The 27,822-nt window shown below is 35.8% G+C and overlaps 1 protein-coding gene across 3 annotated transcripts in view; it reads right to left on the reverse strand.

The window, feature by feature from the left end:
* LOC145690714 (uncharacterized) overlaps positions 1 to 27,822 on the reverse strand; it is a 163,465-nt gene that overhangs the window by 71,379 nt on the left and 64,264 nt on the right. For all 3 annotated transcript variants that reach the window (XM_081765882.1, XM_081765883.1, XM_081765885.1), the window contains exons 8-10: positions 13,272 to 13,418; positions 8,322 to 8,461; positions 5,187 to 5,359 (exon numbers count right to left, since the gene is read on the reverse strand). In XM_081765882.1, coding sequence (XP_081622008.1) covers positions 5,187 to 5,359; positions 8,322 to 8,461; positions 13,272 to 13,418 — 460 coding nt within the window. The remainder of the gene's footprint in view (positions 1 to 5,186; positions 5,360 to 8,321; positions 8,462 to 13,271; positions 13,419 to 27,822) is intronic.

Here is a 27,822-nt window from a genome sequence, read left to right on the forward strand (position 1 = left end):
GTGAAATTGGAGGAAGTAACTATGTCTACGGCTTGTCCATAAATATCCTCCTTGAAAAAGTTCTTTTTGTACTGTTTTAGTGTTGACACGGTTTGTGAGCGTGGCCTTCACTTCAATAGCAACCTATACAACTGAAGTCTTCTTATGTTTCGCCATAATTGTACGAAATGTTCGCCTGTTTCTATCAGTCAACGCTGGTGATTCGCGGATACAGTTTGTATAGCCTTATTCTATGTGACTGAAATCCTGGTTATAGTGCTTCGTGATACAAAAACACTTCCACTACCTTGGTTACAGAGGCACTACAGACCGCAACACTTTGTCCTAGTTCGAATTCTGTCAGCAATAACATGGTCAACTGACAACAACACAGAACGCTATATGGACGCTGTTTGGACTACGTGCTGTGTTTGTACCACTGGTTGAATTGGAGAAAACAGCAGCGCCAACTACAAACTAACCTATAATAATAATAATAATAATAATAATAATAATAATAATAATAATAATAATAATAATAATAATAATAATAATAATAATAATAATAATAATAATATCAAATCAGTCATGCGTTTCCCGAGATATTTCCGCTTTTTTATCCACACCCTATATAAAAGAGCATAATTCAGTAAGTTAAGTAATAGGGCTCTGAGATAGATTTTAGAATTTTAATAAATATTGCAGGCTAATGAAATTTTTATTGATGTTTGTAAGAAACGTTGTCTTTTTAATTGTCCAATATCTCAGTGTTACAGTGCTCTCCTTTTACGTGCATGACACTGATTTGCGATTCTGGACATAAAAAAAGTCTGGACGCTAAAAAAAAAAAAAAAAAAAAAAAAAAAAAAAAAGTTTTTCTTATAGAGATTCTATTTTCCTATCTGAAGATATGGCTAAAGCAAACGTAAATATAAATCCGTTCTCTCTTTGGAGCATTTCTTGCAGATCAGTCAATTAAATCATATTATCTATCGATACGAATAGGAAACTTTCAAAAGGAAAATGAGATTTCAAGTCAGCACAGTCTAGTTCATATAAATATAAAAGCTGTGAATTCACTTTCATACAATAACAAGCATACCAAATTTCGAATTTTTATTCCAATTCTAAGTACCTAAAACATGAGATTATAGGTTAAAAAAGGCCCATTTAAATAACATGGGGAAATTATTCATTCTCTCTTTAGACCCCCTAAAAATTAAAAATACTGAGCTTTGGGAATTTTCCTGTGGGTTTGGTCCGAAAAGCTCCAATCATGACAAATTTAATGATTATAGCCCTACAGGAAGTGCTCAATAATTAGGGAGTGTAAAAGGTGTTCCATATAAATAACATGGGAAAAATTTTTCAGTTCCCTATAAAACCACTCCACAGTTGGATTTTTTTTTTTATTTTTACTGATTTACTTAGGTAGTACTAACGAAAACGTACAAGCGTACCGAATTTCAAGTTTTTATTCCAATTCTAAGTACCTAAAATATGAGGTTAAAAGTTAAAAAAAAAAGGGCCATTTAAATAACATGGGGAAATTCTTCATTCTCTCTTTAGACCCCCTAAGAATTAAAAATATTCACTTTTGGTAATTTTCCTGTCGGTTAGTTCCGGAAAGCTACAATCATGCCAAGTTTAATCATTGTAGTCCTATAGGAAGTGCTCAATAATTTATGTCAGCTCATGTAGTTTTATATATAGTTAAGATTTGTACTAAACGAAGGTTTATCTTCTTTCTTTCTTTCTTTTATTTTCAGATTCTTGTTGCAGGATTCAACAATAAAACATTGTGACTACAGTTAACAGTAGAAAGCCTCTCAAAAGAAGCGGATGAGATGAATGGTGAAAAACTTGTAGACGTGGAAATTGTATACAATATTCCGCCTTATATGGTTATCAACAAATCAGAATTATATACCATATGAACACATCAGATAAAATATATTATTTATTTTTATTCTCTTGAGTCGAAGAGTGTATTTATCGATAAAAGAAGGTATTACATATATCGTTTCGCTACCGTAATAATGCCTTCTTCAGACGGTCAGAGAAAAAAGGGACAAAAGGACAATCTAGGGAAGGTAGTATTCTTCGGTAAGGTACTGAATCTTATATATAATAATTGTATTTATTAATATACGATTCAAAAGTTACATTACATTTTTACGCATATACATACACACAAATACATTATACGTTTACTCATATAACAAAATAGCAAAGCTATTGCTTTGACATTGAGTTGATTTTAGTTTAGCGTCCCTTTCAGCAGCGAGGCTATATGAGACGTGGACCTACTGATTAACGTGGAATCCGAACCACATGAGCTCCCGCCGGGAACCGAATGCTTTGACATTATTTGATAATAGTATTTAACGGTCTCTTGCATGCGTATGATGTTTTATACTGTTTTCATCGAATGACAAAACTAAACGTAAAAGAAAAATAATTCGGGGTGCGGTAAGATTCGAAACCTACATGAGGAGTACTGGTAAACAGAAATAATGATTTCCACGTCACACTCTTTCTGGTCTGATACTTTGATGATTATTTTGTTTAATCCACTGTTATATTCTTAGCTTGCTATGCTTGATGTGTTTCGATATAAGAAATGGTCGTATTAAACTGGAAATTATTTCCTTCGGAATATTGCGTACAAAATTACTGAAGGATAATTTTATATTCTGACAACACTGTTCAAGAAATGAAATAATTCAGTTTTACTCCCACAGTTTAGCCAACCGTGTAGGTTAAAGGAAATGATGATGATGATGATGAATGAATGAACTGGCGAAATGAAGAAGGTGGGAGGAAACGAGAAAATGCACAGAAAATTCATGCACATGGCATCTGTCCACCACAAAGTCCACTTGGTACGAGGTGATATCGAACCAGAGATCTCACGCAGCAAACGTGAACGCTCTACCCATCGAAGGCGCGAGAGCGTTAGCTACTACGCTACGCGGGGCCCACACCCATTTTACAGTTAGGACACTTGTCAAGATAGTATTACTAACGCGACTACATTTATGGACTGGTATGACGGAGCGGCTAAATGCAGTAGGTTGGCAATTACAACACCTCATGGCTTTCCCTCTAGTCTAAGTGACTAGTACGCGCTCCGTTGGTGCACTGGACCTGGAATTCGATTCATAGTGGGAGGACATTGAAATTTGAACGCATTACGATGACTCGGATTCCACTTTAAACTGCATATCCACGTTTCATATAGATTTGGTGCTGAAAAAGAGACGTTACGAGGATTGTTACATAAAATCTAAGCCTACCAAAATACATCAGAACTAGACATATAATACTTTTAGGTTGTAGGTATTGAACCTTCCTATGAGGTAATACAAAATTTGGTATTAATATCGATTTTTATTCTGTTGTTACAGGCCCAGAAAGACAGAAAAGTGAGCAAAGTAAAGACGCAGGAAAGCCATGTCGACATAGTTGCTACTTTAGGTGACAGTGCCCCTTCATATGCCACAATGAAGAAATGGGGAGCCGAATTAAGAGGGGGAGAACCTCCATTGAAGATGACACTCGATCAGGAAAGCCCGTGGAAGCACTAACTCAGGAGAACATGGACAAAGTGCATGAAATCGTCATGAATGATCGGCGAATAGCCATCAGACAAATTGCTGAGACAGTGGACTTATCTACTGCAACCGTTGACCGAATTATCACCCAGCATCCCGGAATGAGAAAGGTTTCTGCGAGATGAGTGCCAAACTTCTGACACCTGATCAAAAGCTCAGCAGACGCAACACAAGGGAAAATCTTTATTCTTTCCGGACAAATCCAGATGCCTTTTGAACTCGATTCGTAACAGAAGATAAGCCTGAGTCCACCATTACCAACCAGAATTCAAACAAAGTTCCAAGCAGTGGAAACACCTCTCATTCTTCCTCCGAAGAACGCCAAGTCAGTACCATGGCTACAGTTTTCTGGGATTCGGAACGGATAGTGATTGTGGATTACTTTTCAAAGGGGCAAACAGTGACTGGGGAGCACTATGCAGGTCTTCTATGACAGCTGCGTGATAATATTCGGCAGAAGCGTCGTGGGAAACTGACGGCAGGTGTGCTTCTCCATCAAGACAACGCCTCTAGCCACAAGTCAGTCTTCGCAATGGCAGCAATTCACGACTGCAACTGTGGATTGATTCTCCATCCATCTTATTCGCTTGATTTGGTATCTTCTGCCTCTCATCTCTTTTTAAATGTCAAAAAGAGGTTGGAAGGTACTCGTTTTGGCATGATTATGACATCATGCATGCCGTAGATGAAATTTTACACGCCTTCGACAAATCAATTTTTAACAGCGGTATTAACGCACTTGAGCATCGATGAGCAATATGAGTTTCTTGTCAGGGGACTATGTTGAGAAGTAACACCATCCATAAACTCTTTGCTGCTCCGTTCATAGGTAGGCTTAGAACTTTTGTAACAACTCCCCGTAAATTCCAACCAACCAAATCTGTCTGTTGTAGATTCGAATCCTGGTAAGACTATAAGTTTTATGACTGTCTTTTCACCATTCATTTCAATATCATGATCCACTTCTAATTGTCTTCCTTAGCCTCAGATCCATGGGACGTACACTCATGTCCAAAATTATTGTCGCATGTCTATAAATGTGTTGTTCTAGGAATATAATATGATAACGAATTCGTCCGGTATTTCTTATAACGTTAGTATGTGTATAATTGGCAAAGACATGTATGTGGCAAATTTCATGTCAAAAGAGCAGTAAATAAGAACAATTAAACGAAAATAAAACTTTCCTGTCAATTTAGCATTTTGTTTTACTCATTCTAATTTTCGTATTTATAATTCTTTTCCTATGAAATTTACCACAAATATACATTTCTCGATTATACAAATAGTATCAGTATTAAAAGTACTCTGCAAAATCATTATCAAATTATATTCTTACCAGAAGACAGTTATAGACATGCGACAATCATTTTGGACTGAGTGTACACCTCACAATACAATAAACTGAACACATTTGTAACTTAAATATAACCTCTAATTACTAAGAACAACTTTTCAAAAAAGAAAATCTCACAAAAATGTTTTATGTACACTACAAAACGTTTTTATATGGGTTCACTCAGAGTCTGGATAACTTAATACATTTTTCTACTGTTGAATATGAAAACAGAAAAAAAGGAGCTTGCTTACTTTTCCCATGGTGATTCGTTTTTCCCTTCAATAAGTTTTAATTGTTCTAACAGCAATGTTAATCCTTGGACCAAACCTTTGGTCTGTCTCATAAGTAATGCCAGGGCTTTAATACTTGCATATCCGTGAATTCGAACAGGAAAATAGTAAAAGGGTATTGCAAGTTGTTCAAACTGCAATTAGTAAAACAAAACGAATTATTTTATAAAATATCTGCAATACACATACAGAAGGTGCTCAATAAACTTTGAAGTTCATTTGTTAACGGACTCTACAGGATTCATATTGCCACAGTTGATTAGGTGCCTTTCATAATTGCCTTATGAATATAATGAACTGACGCTTACTCAAGAAATTATTTACACAACAAAATGATTAAAAAAAAAATAAAAAAAATCAACAAAATTCTCGCAGTGGGCTATCTAACCGCTGAATAACCTCGTACGTAATGAACATAATGCGATCGCCTTCTATTCACTATGCACCGTGGGTACAATACGTCTGGGATGATAAAAAAATTAACTTTACAGCATATAACTCGCAACAAGCTAAAATAGCAATTATTCTTCTCTGGACACGTTCAGCATTGGCAAATGATACCTTCCATACTGCAAAGAAAACACAGAAAGTTGTAAATAAAGGCAATTACCGAACGAAAATGTCAATTAAACGTTCCAGTCCTTAATATTTTCAACTTATAGTAGCATAAGTACCATATATATATATATATATATATATTACAAATTCATTGAATTGACTTTATATATGCCGACTTGTGTGAAAAACAACAATCGTTACTCTTTTAATATAATGATTCGAGCGGCCTAATATGTAATCTTTGCTCTATTTTCAGAACTTCAACGAAATGCCATCTTTACTCTTTTTTAGTACTTACTTGAAAGATCTCTGGGGAATAACTTCCAACGAAGATTGATACTCACGATTTCCCAGTAAGAAGTCCAATGGTTACTTTCCACAATCCTTGAAAAGTAGGCTGAGGCCAAGCAAAATCCACTGACAAGGTACATTCGCGAAGTGTCCTCTCGGGATTCTTGTAAAATTGATTTGAATGCAAAGTTCTCCGCAGCTCAATGTGTATTGTACTAGCTTTAGCGGCCCATACGGGTAATTTGCTTATTTATTGACCTTCATGTATCCGGAATTCAATCATACACTACTATAACTCTCGGACACGAAATTGCTTTTGGTTTGTTTAGATGTAATTGAGCATGAATGTGAGCATATCCAAAACAAATTGGATCAAGTACTGCTTCTCTGACACATGTTATCCACCCCAACCGCCATCTTGGATTTAACTTTCGATTTTTCAAATGGGAATAGGTACAAGTGATAACATCAAATTCATGTACACTTTTCTCGGAAATTCATTGGTAGTAACTTTTACCGTAGATTGTACCGTTTGCAAGGTATTGCACATTAAACATTAGGGACTTCACGAATATTGAATCAAACAGAAAGTTGTGCAGGACCCCGTGTGTATACGCAATCTTTTACGTGATTTATCGTTGACGAAATATTTTCTGAACGCACATACATACAAACACATAGATGTCAATACGGGAATAGTAGGTCTTCACCCAAATTTAGTGATATCTGCATTTACATTAAGCATTTTGACCGTAATACAATACTTCCTTGTTATAGTACAACATGGAAGTAATCACAATCACTCACAGGAATGTAATAAGATTATGATACCAATGTTGTAAAGAGTTTGTTTATACCTGCAGTATTTTTTAGTTAGAAATTGTTTTGATTTGTCAAACATCAAAAACATAAGCGCAACTAATATTACTCTGCAATGTCTGTTCGCGAAGTGACTGGAGGGATTTAACATGCAATACCTTCCAAACGGTATAAGCTAGAGTAAAATTCACTACACCAGTAAATTTTCGAGAAAATTGTACATGAATTTGATGTATTACATACACTTATTCTCATTTGAAAACGAAAGTTGAATCCAATATTGTGGCTGGGGTGGGTAACATCTGTCAGAGAAGCAGTACTTGGTCCAATTTGTTTTGAATATGCCCACAAACCAAAAGCAATGTTGTGTCCGAGCGTTATAGTAGTGTATGATTGAATTCCGGATATATGAAGGACTATAAATATACAAATTACCGGTATTGGCCGCTAAAATTAGCACAACACATATTGGGCCGCGGAGAACTTTGCATTTAAATCAATTTTACACGAATCATGAGAGGACACTTCGCGAATGTACTCTGTGAGATAAAACAGTCTCTGAAAGCTATATGAAGCGAGTGGTTAAAGCTCACTTTGACAACAGGCACAAGTACAAGATATTTTATATTCACACATTAGAATTTAGTAGTGATCACTTTGGAATAACTATGCAATTATTATATTGTGAATGTTAATATAGCGGCATTGTTTACACTTGCTCAATAACACTTAGCTCCCACATTTCGTTTTCACAGCGTATTATGACGTTTCACTAATGCGTACTTTCAAGAAGTATTTAATTAAAGACTTAACTCGTCATACTTCAGTTCCATAAATTATTATTTGAAATATTGGCACTGTTCACAATATGAACTTCGCAACTAGCGTTTCAAAATGCGTAAATACTTAGACTGAAAAATGTTTCAATTGTGCGTGCCATTAAGACCACTGGCAAAATATACGTGGACTTCGAGAAGAATTGAAGTCGACTGCCACGAGGAAGTAAAGTGCTACCCCGTGATTGAGCTTCTGCTTCTAGAAAAAGGGTAGAAAATGTATCAATTTCATTGGTTTTGCAAGGTCATATGACCAATGCGCTACAACTAAAACTACCGTAGCTTGAAGAACAATGTTTAAAATTATACACAACATTATCATGTGTACTGTAACTGCGCTGCCTATGATCATTAGAATAACAATACAGTATTGGATACGAGAATGGACAAAGCTATATGTAGGTTAATCTGTCTACCTTCAGTAAATATGTACTAAAGAAACTACTGGATCAATTTCAATACAGATTTTTCTTAACTTACAGAAGAAAGGACTACTACAGCAGTGTTTATAAATTAACTCCTTAACTAGAAGTTGTTAACTAAAGAAATACCATCAGAGTGTAGCTACTTTTAAGGTACAAATACTACTAACCTGCAGAAGTCTAAGCAACAAGGTATCCAACCAATGTTGAAGAAGGCTTAAATTCCACGGTAACTGAAGAAGATGAAAGGGATCTGTCAACTTATAATCTAGCTTCAAATCTTTTGAAGCTTCAGAACTCGATTTCAAAGCTGTAAACAAAAAGAAAATCACCAAATAAGACTGTTTCGTTCACCAAAGTTTTCATTCATTCGGGTTTTGTCTTTTTAACCACATAAAAACGAACTACATCTCTCTGCTCTTCAAAATAAGTGACTGTAACACACGCGTCATCTTTCCTCAGTAGTTCATGCTTCTCCTGCTAGAGGTACACCTTATCGAACAACTGCTGACTATAGTGCAAACTTCAAAGTAATTCTCTTTCAATTTTCACGTCTCATGTCAGTACAATATCGCATGAGATAGTGATTGTGCGTCATTTCCTCATCTGGCCTCGTGTAATGTGGGTACTAAATTTATGAACATGTTTCTGTCTGTTATCGGTTTTGTATAAGTATGGCTCCAAGATAAACGTACTTAACATACGAACTGTTCGTATAGTTTAATTTCGTCTCTTTGCTATTCAATATTGATGTATCGACAAAAGCAAATATATATCGGGAAATAAACCAATAGCAAAAAAGAATATTCTATATGTTTGATGCCAAATAATTACTGAAATCGATTAAAGAACGGTTACAAAAAGTAAATTTACAGTTCAGTAAGTCAATAAAAGAACAATATTGTACTTTCATTAAGAATGATAAGAGAGAGAGAGAGAGAGAGAAAAGAAAAAAAGAAGTTAAATTGGTTATAAAATGCCAAGAGGTAGTACTAAAGGATTCACTATAGGAATACGCACAAAGTAGCTAAACGTTCCTGGATTCTCCATTGATTTTATATATAGCCAAACCAGTCTCTCTCTCTCTCTCTCTCTCTCTATATATATATATATATATATAGAGAGAGAGAGAGAGAAACTATATGTTCTTCCTATTTTTTAATGCTAAGAACAATTTCTTCTATCGTGTGTTTGTTTAATCTTACCTTGTTCATAAAAGTCCGTTTTCTGAATAAATTCGGACCTGTAAACACAGCTTGAACTACTTCAGCCATCAAATTTCTAACAGTTTACAAATCGTTTTAAAGCACCAAAGAGGCGAAAATCTGAAGGAGATAGGTTAGGCGCTTGTATAACGGAACATCTCCCACCGAAATTGTGCAATTTTGGTCCAAGCGTGTTGAGTGACATAAGAACGTGCGATGTCGTAAAGGAGTTTGACATTTAAAGCATGTTTTTCGGGGAAGTTTTTACGAAGGGTACACGCACTTTGTGCATGTGTTACGTAGATGGTTGCATGTGGGCAGAACGAAATAAAGAGATTGTCTTGTAGCTCTCAAAACACTGTCAGTAGTTTTCATGGTGGGTGGATTTCTTAGTAGGATGTCGGAATGTGTTCATACAATACTGAACTGCTTTGCTCTGGGAGTGTAAAAGAAAATCCTGATTCAGCGCCTGTCACTATACCAAGTCATACCCTTCTTAAGGATGACCTTCTGCTCGTCTATAATGTTCTCTGTTACTACCATGAACATCTATGAGACTCAGTCGGAGTCTTCCGTTTAGCGCATACAAACATGGTGGCAGTAACAGATTTCTCCTCGTTTCTCCTTTGTGGACGTTATTAAAAACGGTATTTTTGTAACACTGACTACACTTCTTTCACCAAAATTAAAGACAATGTCTAACGTGACGAATGTGAACTTTAATCAAACTGCCTGCCAATTTCCAACCTAATACCATATTTGCTCGCGTAATTTACGTACTTTTTAAATCTATTTTGGCCACTAACAAATCGGGATGTGTAAATTATGCGGATTATTTTAAATAGAGGTTTTAACCTGCATTTTATTTTAGCATATGATAATTAAGCATACCATTTTAATCCTATCACCATTTTATTGTAATTCTGTAACATAAGACTAATCTTGAATTAACAACAGGGTTGGATTGTTTAGACCATTTCAAAAAATAATAAACCTAATTGGTTCAAACCAAAAATAAATAAACAAATGAATTAGAAGCAAGAATTCCACAAATCGTGTGAACTTCATAGTGACGTATCTCAAATTATCTAGGAGATCTTTTCTCATACATTGCAAACCCACGAAACATGAACGCAAGTATTTTCTGTGTACATACAGGTTCAGAGCCACAGTGAACTCAAATGATTCATAACTTGATTTACTTCTTTTATTGATATGCAAATTAAATTAAGTCGCAGCATTTCTCATTCAGTGAACTAATTTGGACTAAATCACATCTTCTGTCCTCTGAAGTCTTTTGAAATTGTCCATTTCTTTTAATGATATGTATAACTCTACAGTGATTTCACGAATGCACTTGTATAACTTTCTGTTCTTATGAGGCGACTGTTAAAATATTCGTAAGCATGCAAGATCAATACAACGTATTTCTATCGGTTATCCTCTGTGGATAAGTCGGTAGACTCTTCGCCTTTGTAATCAAAGAGTCCAGACTTCGGATAGAGAACAATTTCTCTGAAATCGAAGGCACGAGCCACATCACTAAACTTTCCAGCTCCAATTTCTTAAACTAAATTACGTTGTGCTACAGTTATTAATGAAACATTTTCTTGTGAAATACGAACAAAATTATAAGGCATTTTGTTTCGCCCAAAGAAACCACATCCACAACAGTAAACTACCAGTTATAGATTTATCCGTAAGAAAATAACGTATGCCATTTGTTAGGGTTATTAATGAATTATTTGTATATAAAATAACAAAATCGCACAAGCCGTATCTCACAAAACCGTGAAGAAAAGTACCCCATAAGGATATTCTTATGGAAGTTATTTATTATTGGAATACTAATGAAATATTTATTTATGAAATATGAACAAAATTGCCCGAGTTGTTTTATTACCCCTTGTGAATTTTTTTCGTAAGGAGTATTTTAAGCAAAATTAAAGTTGTTAATGCAATATTTATTTATAAAAATTAGCAAAATCACCTGAATCGTTTTTAATAAAATTGTCCGGAAAAACTCACCCTAAAGAGTAAACTACCCTTTGTATATTTTTTCAGGACAAATAAAAAAATGGTATCTTTAAGTTTAACGTCCCATGATAATGTCGGCTAGGCTAAAGGAGACGGTGATGATGAGAAATGAACGAAATGGTGGGATGCAGAAAATGGGAAAACCCTTAAAAAAACCACGAACATGGTGTTTCTCCACCACAAAGTTCACTTGGCGCGAACTGAGATCGAAAAATGAAATGAAATCTTTGAGTTTTACGTCCCACAGTTATGCCGGTTAGGCTAAAGGAGACGGTGATGATGAGTGATGAATGAAATGGTGGAATGAAGAAAGTGGGAGGAAACGGGAGAACCCCGAGAAAACCCACGCACACGGAACTGAGATCGAACCAAGGATCCCATGCACCAGAGTTGAATACTCTACCACTGAGCCACCGCGGTCTACTCAGGACGAGTTATGCCAAATCAAGTAGGTTGTAAATGAAGTATTTATTTATAATATTCCTGTGTTGTTTCTAAGAAAATCCTCGGAAAAAACACCCCTCTATACACTATTCCTCATATATTTTTTCAACACAAATGAGTTATGTCCTATTGTCAGGTTATTAATAAAAAAAAATTACGAAATATGAACAAAATCTCCTGAGTCATTTTCGAAAAAAATGTCCAAAAACACACTCCCAAGTAAACTACCCCTTGTCGATTTTTCCCACATAAACGACTTATACCACACCGTTTCAGCAAATATCGGTTCAGTTTTCAAATCTTTACGAACTACAATTGTAGTCTTTTCTTCTCCCCTTCATGGCGTGGGAGACCCGGGTTCGATTCCCAGCCGAAGCTCATGTGGTTCGGATTCCGCGTTAATGAGTAGGTCCCGTCTCATATAGCCTCGCTGCTGAAAAGGACGTTAAACTCAAATCAACTCTTCTCCCGTTCATCATCAAAAGTATCTACTTTATTATTATTATTATTATTATTATTATTATTATTATTATTATTATTATTATTATTATTATTTCTACTATTTGCAGAGTACTGATCCTCTGAACTGTTCAAAAATCCTTGCTGAGGGAGTGGGAAAAAACATACAAAATCCCAAAACATAATGTCCTTCCAAACTTAGCAAGTCTGTTAGTTTCTGGTGCCTCTGCGACTAAGTTCCTATCCTCACAGGTAAGACTATAGGATATTTGAAAAAGAACTCCCTAGTTTTAAGTATAAATTTAATTGGGAAATGAATGAAAACCTTCACCAATGAGTACATATCATGAGAGAGAATTCCTTCAAGTTTTGTTTAATGTTGATAGACTTCAACGTAGGATCCATTTGTGGCCCTGCACGCGCCGAGACGATATTCCACTTTTCGCCAAGTATTTACCAACATTTCAGGTGTAACTGTCCCAACTGTCGCGACGATTCTTTCCCGTAAACGATTGATGTCTCTGATCTTTTCACTGTACACAACATTTTTTATGTGGCCCCAAAAGAAAAAGTCCAGTGGGGTTAAGTTTAGGCTTCGTGGTGGCCAAGGTATGACCACGCCTGCCTGGACTGAACTGGGGAAACAGAGGGGAAACAAACAGCACTGGTGCCGTCTCAAGGTCAAGCAGACCTGCCAACTGCAGAGGAGCCAAACTTGGAGAGTTGATGAATCAAACACCACAAATAGAATAGTGTATGTCACTTTGTACAGATTCTAGGACACATTAAAACTAGGGAGTTCTTTTTCAAACACACTATATTATAGTTAATCTTTAGTCGAAGACTGCTTATTTCAGTAAAGTACATCAACTCATTGCCACTCAATTAATACGATTAAAAAAAAATGTCCTTATATATATATATATATATATATATATATATATATATATATATATATATATAGAAAACACTTACCAACAACTGTAATTGCGGTTCTGTTTTCAAATATTGAAATTTTCTTCTCCACAGCTTCATTCAAATCTCGAATTGTCTTCTTCTTCAATCTTTTAATTCTTTTTGATTTAGAGGAAAGATCTAACTCTGATAGCTTCGCCACAAATTCTGAAACGAAGAAAAAAATATATACATAAAAATAAAGTTCGCTTCAATAAACTCAAAGGTACTCACTTTCACTTCTTTAAATTCTTATAGATCGTTTAAAAAAATTTATTAAACGTTGAATTACAGGAACTAACTGCTGTCGGTATTATCAAGACGTAGATAACGAACATTGTTTCATATGGACAGGGTGTATAGAAATCACATGTTTACACTCATAAATAAAAACATCTAGCTGCTCAAGAAAATATATTTATGATGTGTGTTCTGCACATAAGTCAAGAAGAATACAAGCTTTTAGCCACACCCAGTGAGTTTGTCTATTGCTTCCACTATTTTTGAAAAACCAGGCTTGGAGTGCACCGATGTAGTAATAATGGAAAGTGAAATTCCTTGTCTTCAAATCTTCACGTCACGCCACCGCTACTCTTCATAGCACTCACTCGCTTTATCACACCTGATTAATTACAGGTCACTCCTCCACATTTCTCACCAAAACTTCTCACTTTGTCTGATGGTGGAAACAAAGCTTTTACAACAAACTTCTGGAATTTATGTTTGGGCAATGTAGATTGAAATTTCAACATTTGATAAAGGTAAATGTCAACTGAGCTGGCCTGTTGCACGAAAGATTGAAGTATCAGTTGAACATGGTGTAGATGCAGGTATCTTTCTTCTTCTCTCTGCTTTCACTAGCATTCGCACAATCTCAATCGTATCGATGTATTGAGTCCAATAAAATGTAGCCATCAAATATTCACATATTTCAATATATAAATTAAAGTTAACTCTCTTATGTTCAATGATAAAGAAATACTTTTGGTGATATTTTAAAGTTTTTAAATAAACTGTTACCACAACGTCAAAATTTGTAATAGAACACTTCATTCTACACATCGTGCAATTAATTCCTTTGGATTTGGTACATCAATCATGTTTCTATTGCTACTCTGTGTAAAGTTATATTAATTAGCTCAAAGATTATCCTATAATTGCTGACAACAGCCACATTGATGACGTCAATTTCCGAAAGCTCCAACTGGATTCTCTGAGTTTTTCTTTTTTTTTTTTTTTTTTTTTTTTTTTTTTTTTTTTTTTGTTAGTTTGTTTGTTTGTGAGAAATACATCACAAGTAAGTACTGCACATTCCAGCAAGTTTCGTTTTGTTCTTTTTTATATCTAGGATGACCTCTATTTCACTGTACTAACAGGTAAAGTAGTAGGTAACATTACTTGCATTATATCACATATGCAAAATAAGAAGAGGAAGAAAACTGACGTATTTCAGAAATAATATTTAATATGCTTTGAACACAGGTGAATCAATCACTTCAACAACGAGAAGACATGAATAATTTTCAATGTATAAAAAGCATAGCATATTTTATTATTATAATTCTAAGAATGTCATTTTCATTTTTATCGTAATTTCATTTGTATATATATATATATATCATAGTATACTTCTTTATTTAATATTTATAATGTAATTATTTATTTCACGAGGGAGAGAGGGCTGTTAAGTTCTTGATTCGACCTCTTTCCGCACATGCTATCCTGAAATCATGCATTGCATTTGGAACACTGCTCTTTTGTTTAAGTGCCAACTGGGATGATCGTAACATTAATGGTTTCTTCTTTATAGGCCATTGATTGCAGACATTCTTTACAGGAGTTGTGAGGTGCGATGAAATTCTTCATGCGGCAGAAATCGCCGAAGGATATCCAGGCTGCATGCTAGACACTGGGTGTACTGTCCTTTATACTCCACTGTGAAGAAATGATGTTCAAACTTGAAGCGAGGTGATATTTTAGTAGGATGATGAAAGATGTGACAGGCCTGTGTCAGTGTCAACTCTGGAAAAGGTGGATCAGATTCATGACCTGATTCTGAGCAACAAATTTCACTTCAAGCAACAGGTGAGACCTTGCACATATTCAAAGACATGTCTGGTCAATAATCCATGATCAAATACACATACACAAGCTTGTTGCAAAATGGGTGTACAAACATTTGAACGCCATGAGAAACGCAAATGAGTGACGTCTCTTCAGTTGATTTTGCGGCATTTTACGAACTGTACAGGTGACTCTTGAATCGGTTTGTTACCCAGGATGAAAATTGGTTCCACTACTTTGATCCTGAGATCAAATAGCAGTCATGCGAATGGCGCTACTTAGGATCTCCAGGGCCATAGATATTTTAGAGCAAACGTTATCGCAGGCAGGATGCTTGCTTCAATATCCAATGATAAGGATGGTGTTTTGTGATCACACTAACTTTCAAAGAAACAAACCATGACGTCAGAGTGTTACTACAGTCTTCTAGCTAAGTTGAAGACCACTATTAAAGAAAAGCGTCAGTGAAAGTTGAAAAGAGGCGTTCTTTCTCCACAATACTCCCGTTCACAAGGCTGGAAGAATGGCTTTTCTGAAGGACTTAGGGTTTCAGTGCATTGACCACCATCTTCGCAAAGACTTCACGCCCTTTGATTATTATATCTTCCCTAGTCTTTAAAAAAAAAAAAAAAAAAAAAAAAAAAAAAAAAAAAAAAAAAAAAAAAAAAAGACAGAAATTTACCAGCGATAACAAGCAGCTCGTTATATATATATATATATATATATATATATATCTAAAGGGGTTAGAGAAATTGAAGCAATGATATCCCAAGTGTATTGACTTTCGAGAAGAATACGTTGAATAGCCTGAATCTTCCGTATCTGGAGCCAAAGTTGTTCTCGGTCAGGCTAAGTATTTATCGGCCTCCTTCCCCTCGTATATACGGCTTCACTTATTTTCATACTGATTTACTTCATATTGTTTTGTTTTCCTTCAAAATATTACAAAGTATATTTCGCTTTAGTGTTATTTTGTCATTGGTTATGTATTTTCAGCAGGGGTAAAAGTGAATCTAAAAAGGTAGGGGGAAGCATGGCGTCACGCCGTTCTCCTTGCCTATCTTTGCTATTGTAGTATTTTTAGGAAGTGGGGTAACGGCCGCCACCCGCGTACCCCCTCACTTTTACCCCTGATTTTGAATCATATATTCACAAACAACACATTCATATCATGCATTGGATAAGTGTAGATGCAGACGGAATTCCTAGTAAATTATCTGATTATTATGCATGTTTATTATTGAAATAACAAATAAAATATTAAAACGTCAGTAACTGCCGTTAAAATAGAGTATGTTAAGCAAATATTGTTAGATTAACCAGATGTCTGTCACTGTGAATCTGCGCCGAGATCATCAAATATACACTTGCCCGCAACTCATTTTGATTTGCATTTTCCCTATGCTACTATATCCTGGGCTATGATAAGACAAACGATAACTTAAATGTTCATATTATTTCGCAAAACAACCTGTAATTTTGAACAGAATCTCATCCCAATATTTTATAGTTTAACAATGAACTACGATTTAGAAACCATGTCACAAAAGGAATACCATCTTAGTTAATCTGTATTTAAAACTGTACTGTGTCAAGAAGCTGTTGTTTGTCAAAACGAAAATTATTATTCCTGATAGAATAATGAAATGATTATGTTATCTTAAAAAGATCTCCAATCTGTTGATGCTATTTTGTAATTATTTACGAATCATCAGCCAATTTCTGCTACAGACTAATTGAATACAGAATTACAATGAGTAATATCTATTTTCGTGTAATTTTTAAGAATTTGATGGGATAACAACTTAAGAAACTAAACTGATGCATGATTACGAATACTCATTTGGACTAATTTTAGTATACGTCTGTCATATAGTGATTCCCAAAATTTTCAATGAAAACTCATCTTCATCCGGGTGCAATAATGTGAACAGACTTTGGGGAAGAACGCTGAAATTCACCTTAAATATAGAAGAGACTATGTACATTTTATATTCCAAAAGCAAATTGCCCTAAAATGGAAGAAACATTAACATTAATGTCAATGAAAAAAAAAAAGTGATAATAATAATAATAATAATAATAATAATAATAATAATAATAATAATAATAACAACAACAATTCCTTCACTTATCTAAAAAACCAAATGAGGGAGATGGCTGAAATTCAGCTCAAATGCAGAAGAGACTATAAATTCTATATTCCAAAAGAAAATTGTCGTAAAATGGATGGAACATAGTAACAAACCACGAAGCATGAACAATAACCTCAATGGAAAATAAATGAGAAAAATGAACTCATCCACATATCTCAAAAACTATAATAAGAAGATGGCTAATTGAAAGCTGATTGCAAAGACATAATGACGAGCTTAAAAACGATGTATAGCACATAAGGTAAATATGGATAGAACAAGTCAAGGGGTTTGAGTAAAATTAATAATAATGATAAAGTATATGCATCTTCTGCGAATTACCCAGCGCGCCCTACGCAAGGGTTAGTACTTGGTTAAGTACTTGAAATATCTCACATCTGGATTTGGAATCTCCACACTCGATTTAGCATGCAACGTGATTTTTGACTTGATCACGTGACACAGTCTGGTCGGTATGGCAAACCGGATGGATCCTTTACGACATCGTTGAAGTTTCTGAGGTATCGAATAAAAAAAAAAAAAAGTTTCTTCTACTAATATGTACAATAGGGTGTACCGAAAAAACCTTTTTTTCGAAATGTTAAGGTGGGTAGTGCGGAAAAGTGGCCATTTGTGACCAAAAAGACGCCGGATTTTTTAAAGATTTTTTTTTTAGGTTGTTTAGGTGGCGCGCATCGACTTTGAAGTTTTGGTTACGCAACCACGCACAACAATTTCACAAAATTCTTAATAATTGATTATTTTATGTGATTATTTGTTGGTTAAAGTAATTTCTCATTTTTCCTGGCAAATATATTAAATTTGTGCTTCAAGGGAGGGTCCTATGCTATTTACGTATTATTTTTGGTTAGAAAAGTGATTTTCGGCTAAAATTCCTTTCTTTCTATGGATTTTTTCTAATTTCTTTTCAGTTGGAATTTTTTCGATAATTGTTTGATATAAAACACTAAAACACGGTCTTTCAGAGTTCAAAAAATAACCCAGAGCTCACCACGAGGAGGGCGAGCTCCACCCACCCACCCACTCCAAATTATCATAGTAAACAGAAGTTTACTAAGAGGTTAGCCAGGATTTTCTTTTAGTTTTCTCCTTTAACTTCATAGTCACTTTTTGTTTGAAATGTCGGCATATGCCCTCTAGATTTCAATTTTGCTTTGATGTAGCCCTCACGTGCACTGGCGCCGAAAACGGAAGAAGCAGCCTCTGTAACAATTTTCACAAGTCGTTCTACAGGGAAAGTCTTGAAATTCTAACTTTTTTTTTAATGTATTCATCTACTACTTCATTTGTCATCTTCTTGGTCAGCGGAAGCTCGTGGAGGGAGCATGAAGCCCAATCAATCATCTCATAGTATTGCTCTGCATTAAAATTGATGACTGGTAAAACAAAAGTTCGTATTCTCTTGCCTTTTGTCAATCCTCTTGCTTCCTTAATTCTTCAGCCAAGACTTCTGATGTCTTGATTCTGATCCGTTACTAAAGCCAGCAGAAGATTTTCAGGGTGAGCAAAAAATGCATTTTGTTGAATGACGCTATCAGTCAGATTTCTCAAGTGGTCTGGAAGAAATAGGGACAAGTGGATCATATTCCAGAGGTGTCGGGCTCCATCAGTTATCAATGGTTTCTTCTTGATCTCAAACCACACGGGTGCGTGCACGTTCATTATATATCTTGCAAGAAATTGCAGCTGTTCAGAGGGGTGGGGTGTGCTTACATACAGCCGAAGAACACGGCATGCTGTCGTTAACCTTCGTGACTGGACAAGTGGCCCAGGCTTTTTCCTCGCTAGACTGCGAGGACAAACGCCGCTCGAAACAGCTGAAGAGATATCCAACAGATATTGTTGATCTGTGCTTAAATATGTTATACCTGACATTTCTTTCACCCAGGGGATTGTGATAGGTTCAAACTTACAAATTGGAAGATTTTCACAGGTTTGTATGGCTGTTCCAATTGGTCCTGAGAGTTTTGACGGACCTTTAGTGGCGCCATCTAATGTTGTAAATAAGTGGCGAAACGGCAATTCGTTCAAATGAAGAAGACAAACTGCGTGTTGGAGTGGTTTGCCGACTTTTTCTTCAATCAAACCACTCCAACACGCAGTTTGTCTTCTTCATTTGAACGAATTGCCGTTTCGCCACTTATTTACAACATTAGATGGCGCCACTAAAGGAGGAATGGAATGGCTCCACCTTTCCATTCTGTATTTACCGGTGTGCCGTCACATCCGTTCACTTGTATATCACACAAATCAATGTTGTTATCTACAATGAAATGAAAAATACTATTTTTAATCTCCTCGGCAGTTCCAGATGAGGGCGTTGTGTGCCCTAAATAAACACACCCTGGTTCTTCTACTAGACACACATGTTCTTCAAAGACATCTTTTCGGTAAAAACGATCTCCTTTTTGCTCCTTTGCTAAAGTTTTATCTTTACGCCCATCAAAGTAAAGTCCACTGATAGGTTTTTGATCTGGTTTTGATGTAGACTCAATTTCAGCTCGAAGTTTTTTCATTTCTCGCGCCACTTTATTTTTATCAACAACATTATCTTTGTTGTCATGTGAAATCATTCCCACATCTTCCAAAGTAGCAGATACTATAAGAGCAACTTGTGTCCTCGAAGCCCCTGTTCTATAAGCAGCTGAAGCAACGGCTTTTAGACCTAGACGTTTCTGTGGTTTTCCTGCCTTTGAGGCTGATGCCACTGGCTCAAACTCCGAACCACTTGCTCCAAAATATCAGTTGCACTTGAAGAGTCTTCTTTTACCGGAGATCCGGTCCTCCTCCTCTTTATACTAGTATCTGAAATACTTCTTTCTGATGCAGACCTCTTCTTCCTTCTTTCAGCCTTTTTTAAAAAAATTATTTTCGTCATTTCAGGATCCACTTTTCCAATTATCATTTTTCTATTCGTTCGTTGGTCCATAAGAAATAGTATCTCTGCTTCTGGCACTTTTTTCACTCTTTTCACAGTTACACAACTTTTCTGGGTCGGTACACTTGCACGAATAAATATCAAAGAGTTTGTGTCCATTATCCCTAAAACGTTGTAGTTTTTCTTGAGTCGAAGCACGTTTTGCAGATTTACGCAAATTCACTGAAGATTTGTTATAATCCAAAATCATGTCCACCACTAGTTTTTAAGAAACTGTAGGAATCGAAGCATTTGTCCAGATTTGTATCGTCTTATTCGCGGTAGCCTTCGTCAAATCTGTGAGGGAAGGATTTTCACCAAATACATTTTTCTGTGGTTTCTTTCCCAGAGGAAATGTTTCATAACATCACGGTAACTTGGAAGTCTATTGTCGGGAAGCTCTTCTGGCCAACCAAATAGCAAATCCTTGTCCGTCTGACGCAACACTTTCTTCTTACTCATTGGAAAACCACTTTATAAGAATTACAAAATTGTAGTAAGTGCGCAGTGAACACTGAACAACGACAAAAGGTAACGCAATTCAATTATCGACACACGCGGAACACTAGCAGTCGACAGCCGCAAAGCTCAAGTCAGACTAAGCGTCTCTTATTGAAAACATACAAACTTCTCTGCCCACCCCCTTGTAACCCCTACGAAAGCACCAAAGTTTGCTTCCCACTACCAACCCCTTCTACTCTCTCTCTGCCCAACAACGATAACACAATACATTCCCCGCCTAAATCTGTTGCTGTATTTTTTTTTTTTTTCTACATTAAAGTCGCTTTACTTTTTTTATTTTCTTCACGCTTCACCGATATAAACAACATAGAACCCTTTCCCTGAGACACAAATTTAATATATTTACCACGAACTAAAGAAACACGATTTTAAAGTAGAAATAAATACATAAAAAAAGGCAAAATGATAATTTTGTGAAATTGTTGTGCGTGGTTGCATAACCAAAACTTCAAAGTCGATGCGCGCCACCTAAACGATCACCAAAAAATCTGAAAAAAATCTGGCGTCTTTTTGGTCACAAATGGCCACTTTTCCGCACTACCCACCTTAACATTTCGAGAAAAAGTTTTTTTCGGTACACCCTAATGTACAATTAACTCAGTAATAGCAACTAGTGTTGTAAAATTTCCGGAAATTTTGAAACGGCTGGTAAAAAACAGTTTTTGCCGGTTTCTTTCCGGAAAAATTAAAAAAAAATCTTTGTATTAGGTTAAATTTACTAGTAATGGGACTTTTTTTTTTTTGTCGAAGGCGAAAAATGTAAATTGAGAAATTTCAATATTGTGAATATTTAAAAAAGGAGCATTCGAAAATAAAACAGTTGTAACTATTTTTGAAATTTAAGTCTGCTCTCATTTCCTTTGTGTGCCTTTTAATCGTTTACTTCTGGCTGTGCATTAATTACAGAAATTTTACAATTGCATACACATCTACCATCATGAAGCGTTTCTGTTGCAACAAAGAGGGTCTTGAATGAAACTGAGTTCTTAATGTGCTCTTTGATCTGGTGAAATTTTGTTAATTTTAACCAAATTACTTCTTAAAAGAAAGAACAGTAGGCAAATTTCATTAATACTCATGCACTAACAATATTACATGTTGTAAGACATATAATTACTATTATTTAATATTCAAATACAGATTTTAATATAAACTTTATGTATAAATTTTGTATGTAAACAAATACCTGTTTTCTGATGCGACAATTTATCTACATATATAAAATGAAAGTGACTATATTTGTAGCTTAACAACTCTTGAGCCACCAGATTGATCTCGATAAAAATTTTCAACATAAATGAGGTTCGGGCCTGGGATGGATTTTACCATTTCACTTTGAAGGTGCAACTTGGAGGAAGGAAGTGTCGATATATATTGAAAATTACTGATCTTAGTATCGAACTCATGGTTTTCGGAGTTGCTGAGATGAACAGTGACATTTCCTTCTTTAAAAGCTTAAAGCTTAAATTCAAATTCAGCACTGCAACTTGGGAGAAGAGGAGGGAGATACATAAAATGATCAAAAATGACCGATATTAGTGTCAAATCCATAGTTTTCGTGTTTGCTGAGATAAACAGTAGAATAACACTTTCGATGCTGTTTAAATAAAAATGCAGGCCCGCAACTTGGGGGAGGTAGAAGAACAGATATATAAAAATAATTGAAAATAGCCGATATCAGTGTCGACTCCATAGTTTTCGGGATCGCTAAGGTGAAGTGACACTTTTCGATGCCGTTTAAATACAAATTCAACGCCGAAATTTTAGGGATGGGGAAGGAGGTGATATATAGAAAAATGATCGAAAAAGACTGATATTAGTGTCGAATCCAAAGTTTTCGGGGTCGCTGAGATGAACAGTGACACTTCTAATGCCGTTTAAATCCACATTCAGAGCCGTGAGCTAGGGGCGGGGGCGCTCAAACTTATTAAAAATGATCGAAAATCACCAATAGTAGTGTCGAATTCACAATTTTTGGGGTTGCTGTGATGAACAGTAATATTTCCGATGCCGCTTAAATCCAAATGCAAGCCCGCAACTTGGAAAGGAAGAGATATATAAAAATGACTGAAAATGGCCGATATTAATGTCAAATCTATAGTTTCCGGGGTTGCTGAGATGAACAGTGACATTTCCTATTCTGTTTAAATCCAAATTCACCTACGCAACTTGGGGGCGGGGAGATATATAAATGTGATCGAAAATGACCGATATTAGTGTCGAATCCATAGTTTTTGAGGTCCCTGAAATGAATAGTACCACTTTCGATGCCGTTTTAATAAAAGTTCATCCTCGTAACTTGGGGGCGGGGGAGAGGGGAAATATATTTTAAAAAATGACCAATATTAGTACCAAATCCATGGTTTTGGGGTCCTGAGATGAACATTTAACACTTCCCATGCTGTTTAAATCCAAATTCAGTACCGCAACTTGGGGGAAGGAGGAGTGGTAGATGTATAAGAATGATCGAAAATGGCCGATATTAGTATCGAACCCATAGTTTTCGGGGTGGTTGAAATGAATAGTGACATTTCCGATGCCGCTTATATCCAAATTCAGCCCCCATTAGTTACTCCTAAAAGGAGATAGTGACATGTAAAAGTAAATAAAAATGACTGATACTAGTGTCGAATTCATAGTTTTGGGGGTCCATAAGTTCATTGGTGAGTTTTGGTGCCCTTTATACCCAAAATGAAACGTATTCTCAACGTGCGAAGAACGGGTATTCTGTTAGTCTTTAACAGTAACGAAAGAAATTTTACATGTTAAATTCTTTAATATATTTGGCGCTGCTCAAACTTACAGACTTGTGCGGTGCATGTGTGTAGTGTATGCAGATTCGTGAATTCCTTTTTTGCGAATATTTTTATTTATTTATTTTTTTATTTATTTTTTTTCTGCATTTTTAAAACTGCAACAGAATTCGTATTTCATTTACTTCTTTTAAAATACAAATTCGTGTTGAGTGTTGTTCTTTTTCTGTTAGTTAGAACGAGACTTTCTCCCGTCTGAGCATCTAATCTCCCCCTTCTTGACCTCCGAGGTCAACCGTCTGGTAGATAACCACATTCCCTCTGTAAAGGGAGATGTCTGGCTCTGTGCCCGACATATATGTATTCTTGTATTAGTTATATTATTATTATTATTATTATTATTATTATTAGTGGTAGAAGACTTTTAACGGTCTATATAATCTGTATGTTTAAAAATCTTTTCATTTTTGCTTCTAAAAAGGAAGATTATTTTTCTGTCCTCAAACTGCAGATGTTTATATATGTTATCTTAGAAGGGTCTACATATAAATTATTGTAAGAAGATCCTTGGTTCAAACATATATAAATCTTTGTTTTTTATTATTTAAAACCATTTATATTATATATTTTAAGTGCTTCAATATATGAATATTAAGTGATTCAATGTATGAATATTTGCACATTTCGATGTATACTATTCTGCCAGAGTTTGGGGATAACACATCCAAGAACACGGAGTACATATACACGCATGCGCACCAACATAATCTTCTCTTTTCATTTAGCGCTGCCCAGGCAACCTATTGTAAACCAATCTTGGTGTTAGGATCATGACGTGTTCCAATGGCTTTTCTCTCCGCCCCTCGGAGAAGCACTTTTCTCAGCTGACTTTGCCCTTAGTGTCGTGTGCACACCAATCAGCCTTCTTTTCAGGCTGCTGGCTACTCTCGGGTTCCTCCCCAGGGAACTTGTGGACTACCACGCATGTCCAACCTCTGACCTCACGGTCCGAGTGCAATGTCTGCACGCGTTACAATCATGCACACGAGATGTAAATTGGTGCCGTGTGCACAGCTGATCAAGGCCCTTAAAAACTCAGGTTTTTGGCTCGATCGTCGGACAACGTCCCTCTCCTGAGGCCCCTCAGAGTCGTGCTATCTAGACGGAGTCCGCAATGTCTTAGGCACGATTCAGCCCAGGATTTCCGAGTAAGTTCCTTGTTGTCCAAGCCGTCATTCTGCCTCTTACTCTCTCGGCTTCTCCGGAGGCCTACCTACTCTCTTGGTTCCATCCATACCTTATCCTAGTGGCTAACTTGGCACTCTGTTTCTGAAAGCTTGACGACAACCAGGGGTCTGCCCATAATTGCTGGTCGGCTTAGGAAACTGACGGTCAAAGTTACTTCCTTCAAACTTGGCAATCTACTTCTGAAAGCTAGCTCCAGCCGGGACCTGTGCGCCCAGAAACTGCTGGCGAGCTTAGGAAGTTGACGGTCGAAGTTCTGTCACTCCTCTATTTGATGTTTGTTTTGACAGACTCTAGGTTCATTGCCTAGCTGGCCTAAAACAGACAAAAATCAAATAGTTACACCTTTTGCACCTAACCTTCTACTAGGACTGACTCGTGCCCTCCCAGTCTAGTGAAGTTTTATTTTATTTTGTGTTCCTCTGTGCAGTGAGTAACGATTGGAACCCGTCACGTAAGTTACACTTTTTATACCAACACATAATCACACTTAGCGCCCCAAGCTCGTGGACTTGTAAACATTAGGAACAATAAACTGCAGGCTTACTGCAAGGAACTTTACTTCTGAGTTTTGCTTTCAAGTGATATCCCCAGGGGTTGGTAACTATAAAGTTTTCGTCGAGATAACGACTCCACCGTTCTCTAGTTAGAAGTTCAAGTCTTGGCCGAGGCCATCGCTACCTTGTAAGAGCTAAGATCTTCAGATTGGTTGTTAGCTGAGTTCCTTTATCAGTATAACTTTGCCGCTCGAGTTATAATTGGTAATTTGCAGAAACTTTGGTGACCAATTAGGAGTATTTTGGTTAATTACTAAACTCTCTTGTGTGGGTGCCGGTCTACGCAAACGCATACCGCCGGCCCGCCACATGTGTGTATATGTAAATAAGATCATCTCTCTTTTTGAGCTGTTCGAAAAATATACAAACAATAAAGAGGGATTTTGCCAGAAATCAGAAACTAAAAAGTAAAATTAAAACCTGTTGCTTTTACTTTTCCTGCTAATGAAATACGTTATATATATGCTGGGGACACGTTACAGCAAATAAGATTAGTATCAGGCGAAGAAATAGTTCTTAAATTATATTTTCCGGGTTTTGCCAATATTTCCAAACAAAACTTCTTCTAATGGGTTCAAAATTTCCGGAAATTTTACACAGCACAAGAACAATACGTATCTCCATAAAATATATACTATATTTGATTTTAACATACTGGATTAACTAAAATGATTCTGGCCCTGTTGTTTAACACTTCCCTGCCATAAAACGGTAACTTTATAAGATTACTTAAGATTATTTAAATGCATCTATATTAATTAATCTAACTAGGATTATATTTTAGATCTTTTGTAGTCATAACTCCATTCTATCACGGTGCTAACGTTAAAGGAGTGGTAGAAATATATTTGTTGCCACAAAATTTGCCTATTCTAATAGAAGAAACATATACTACTCAATTATCTATACTGTAAACTAGTAAATATAAATAATAGTTTTCATTTTAAAAGCATAATGTAGTAAAATATTGGAAAATTTCAATTTTTCCCAATATTTCAGTTTTTTTCCAAGCTCGAGAAAAAAACGGTAAAAAACTTTTTTTTTTCTACCCAAAATTTCCGGCCTTTACACCACTAATAGCAACAATAAAAGTTGCACTTTAATAGTTTTTCTTTCCTTCAAAATAATAATAATAAATTTTCACAAAATTGATACCATGGAACTTCTCTTGATATTCCATATTTTCTTGTGAATAATGAGCTACGTTCAATTGATTTTCCACAGCTTATTGGGTCATCATAATTATCTACAAAATAATCCTTCATTCACCCATTTTTCTCATGATATAATCGTTTGCCCTAGGAAGGATGAATTACTGTATAGGAATTCCAATTAGTGCTTTACCAAAAACAACTATCGGAAGTATGTTGAAAAATTGTTTCATACGAAAAATGGAAAAATTATGTCTTAGTTGGTGGATACTTATGACCAGCTATTGTTACAGGTAATAATAAGTTACTTGTACATATTTTTATTGCTAGAAGTAACTTTTTGTTTTGATATCTTAATAATGGATGCCATGTGATGTGATAAATTTGTTGTTGATGTTTTACGAAAAAACCGCTGAGGAAGATGGGAAACTCTTTAAAAATTTCGCCAATTACTAAATATCAGACATATACCGTAGATGCGGGCTACTTGGACCCAATTTTGCAATAAATTCGTTCTTTCGGCCTGTTTTCATCCACGAATTCATAACCCATATTAAGTGGAACTGCAGGTTTTGTTGTACATATCGAGGACAGTTTTAGTTACATATATTGAAAACAAAACACAGGCGATTATTGTAAAGAATGGGTCCTAGTAAGACTCACGTTCGGGCTACTTGAACCCACCCCCAGATTTTCCTACAGAAAACCATTGAAATCTGCTCTGAGACTAAGTAGGACGTAGGTGTTCCAAGAACAACACTTTTTATTTACTGCAAACCACAAAGAGAACATGTTAAGAGGTACTATCAAATATAATGACTGTAATACCTTATTACGTTTTCTTCTACAGCTGCACGAGCCCTATCTATATTAGCAGCGAATCTAGTCGTTGACTGGAGGTGCAGTTTCTAAAATAACTGCACCCAATCTCGACTGGGAAGATTGTCTTAGAAAGCAATCACAGTTCTCCCATGCATGGCTAAATAGGACTTCACAATAAATCTGAAATCAAGTTAATTAACGAGGAATCCGAAATCACAAACTTTATCAAGATGACTAGCGAAGGCTAATTCTTCTTCTTCTTCAGTGAACACTTTCAGATGGCCCGGATTCTGCCTTGACCTGTTCTTTAATCTTCTTTCTATGGTGGAACGACTTATCTTGAAGTAAGCTTCTGTTTCTTTTTGCGACATTTTCCCCGACTGAA

The sequence above is a fragment of the Thermobia domestica genome, chromosome 7, assembly GCF_964235325.1.
Source record: "Thermobia domestica chromosome 7, izTheDome1.hap1.1, whole genome shotgun sequence".
In the NCBI taxonomy this organism is placed as follows: Eukaryota; Metazoa; Arthropoda; class Insecta; order Zygentoma; family Lepismatidae; genus Thermobia; species Thermobia domestica.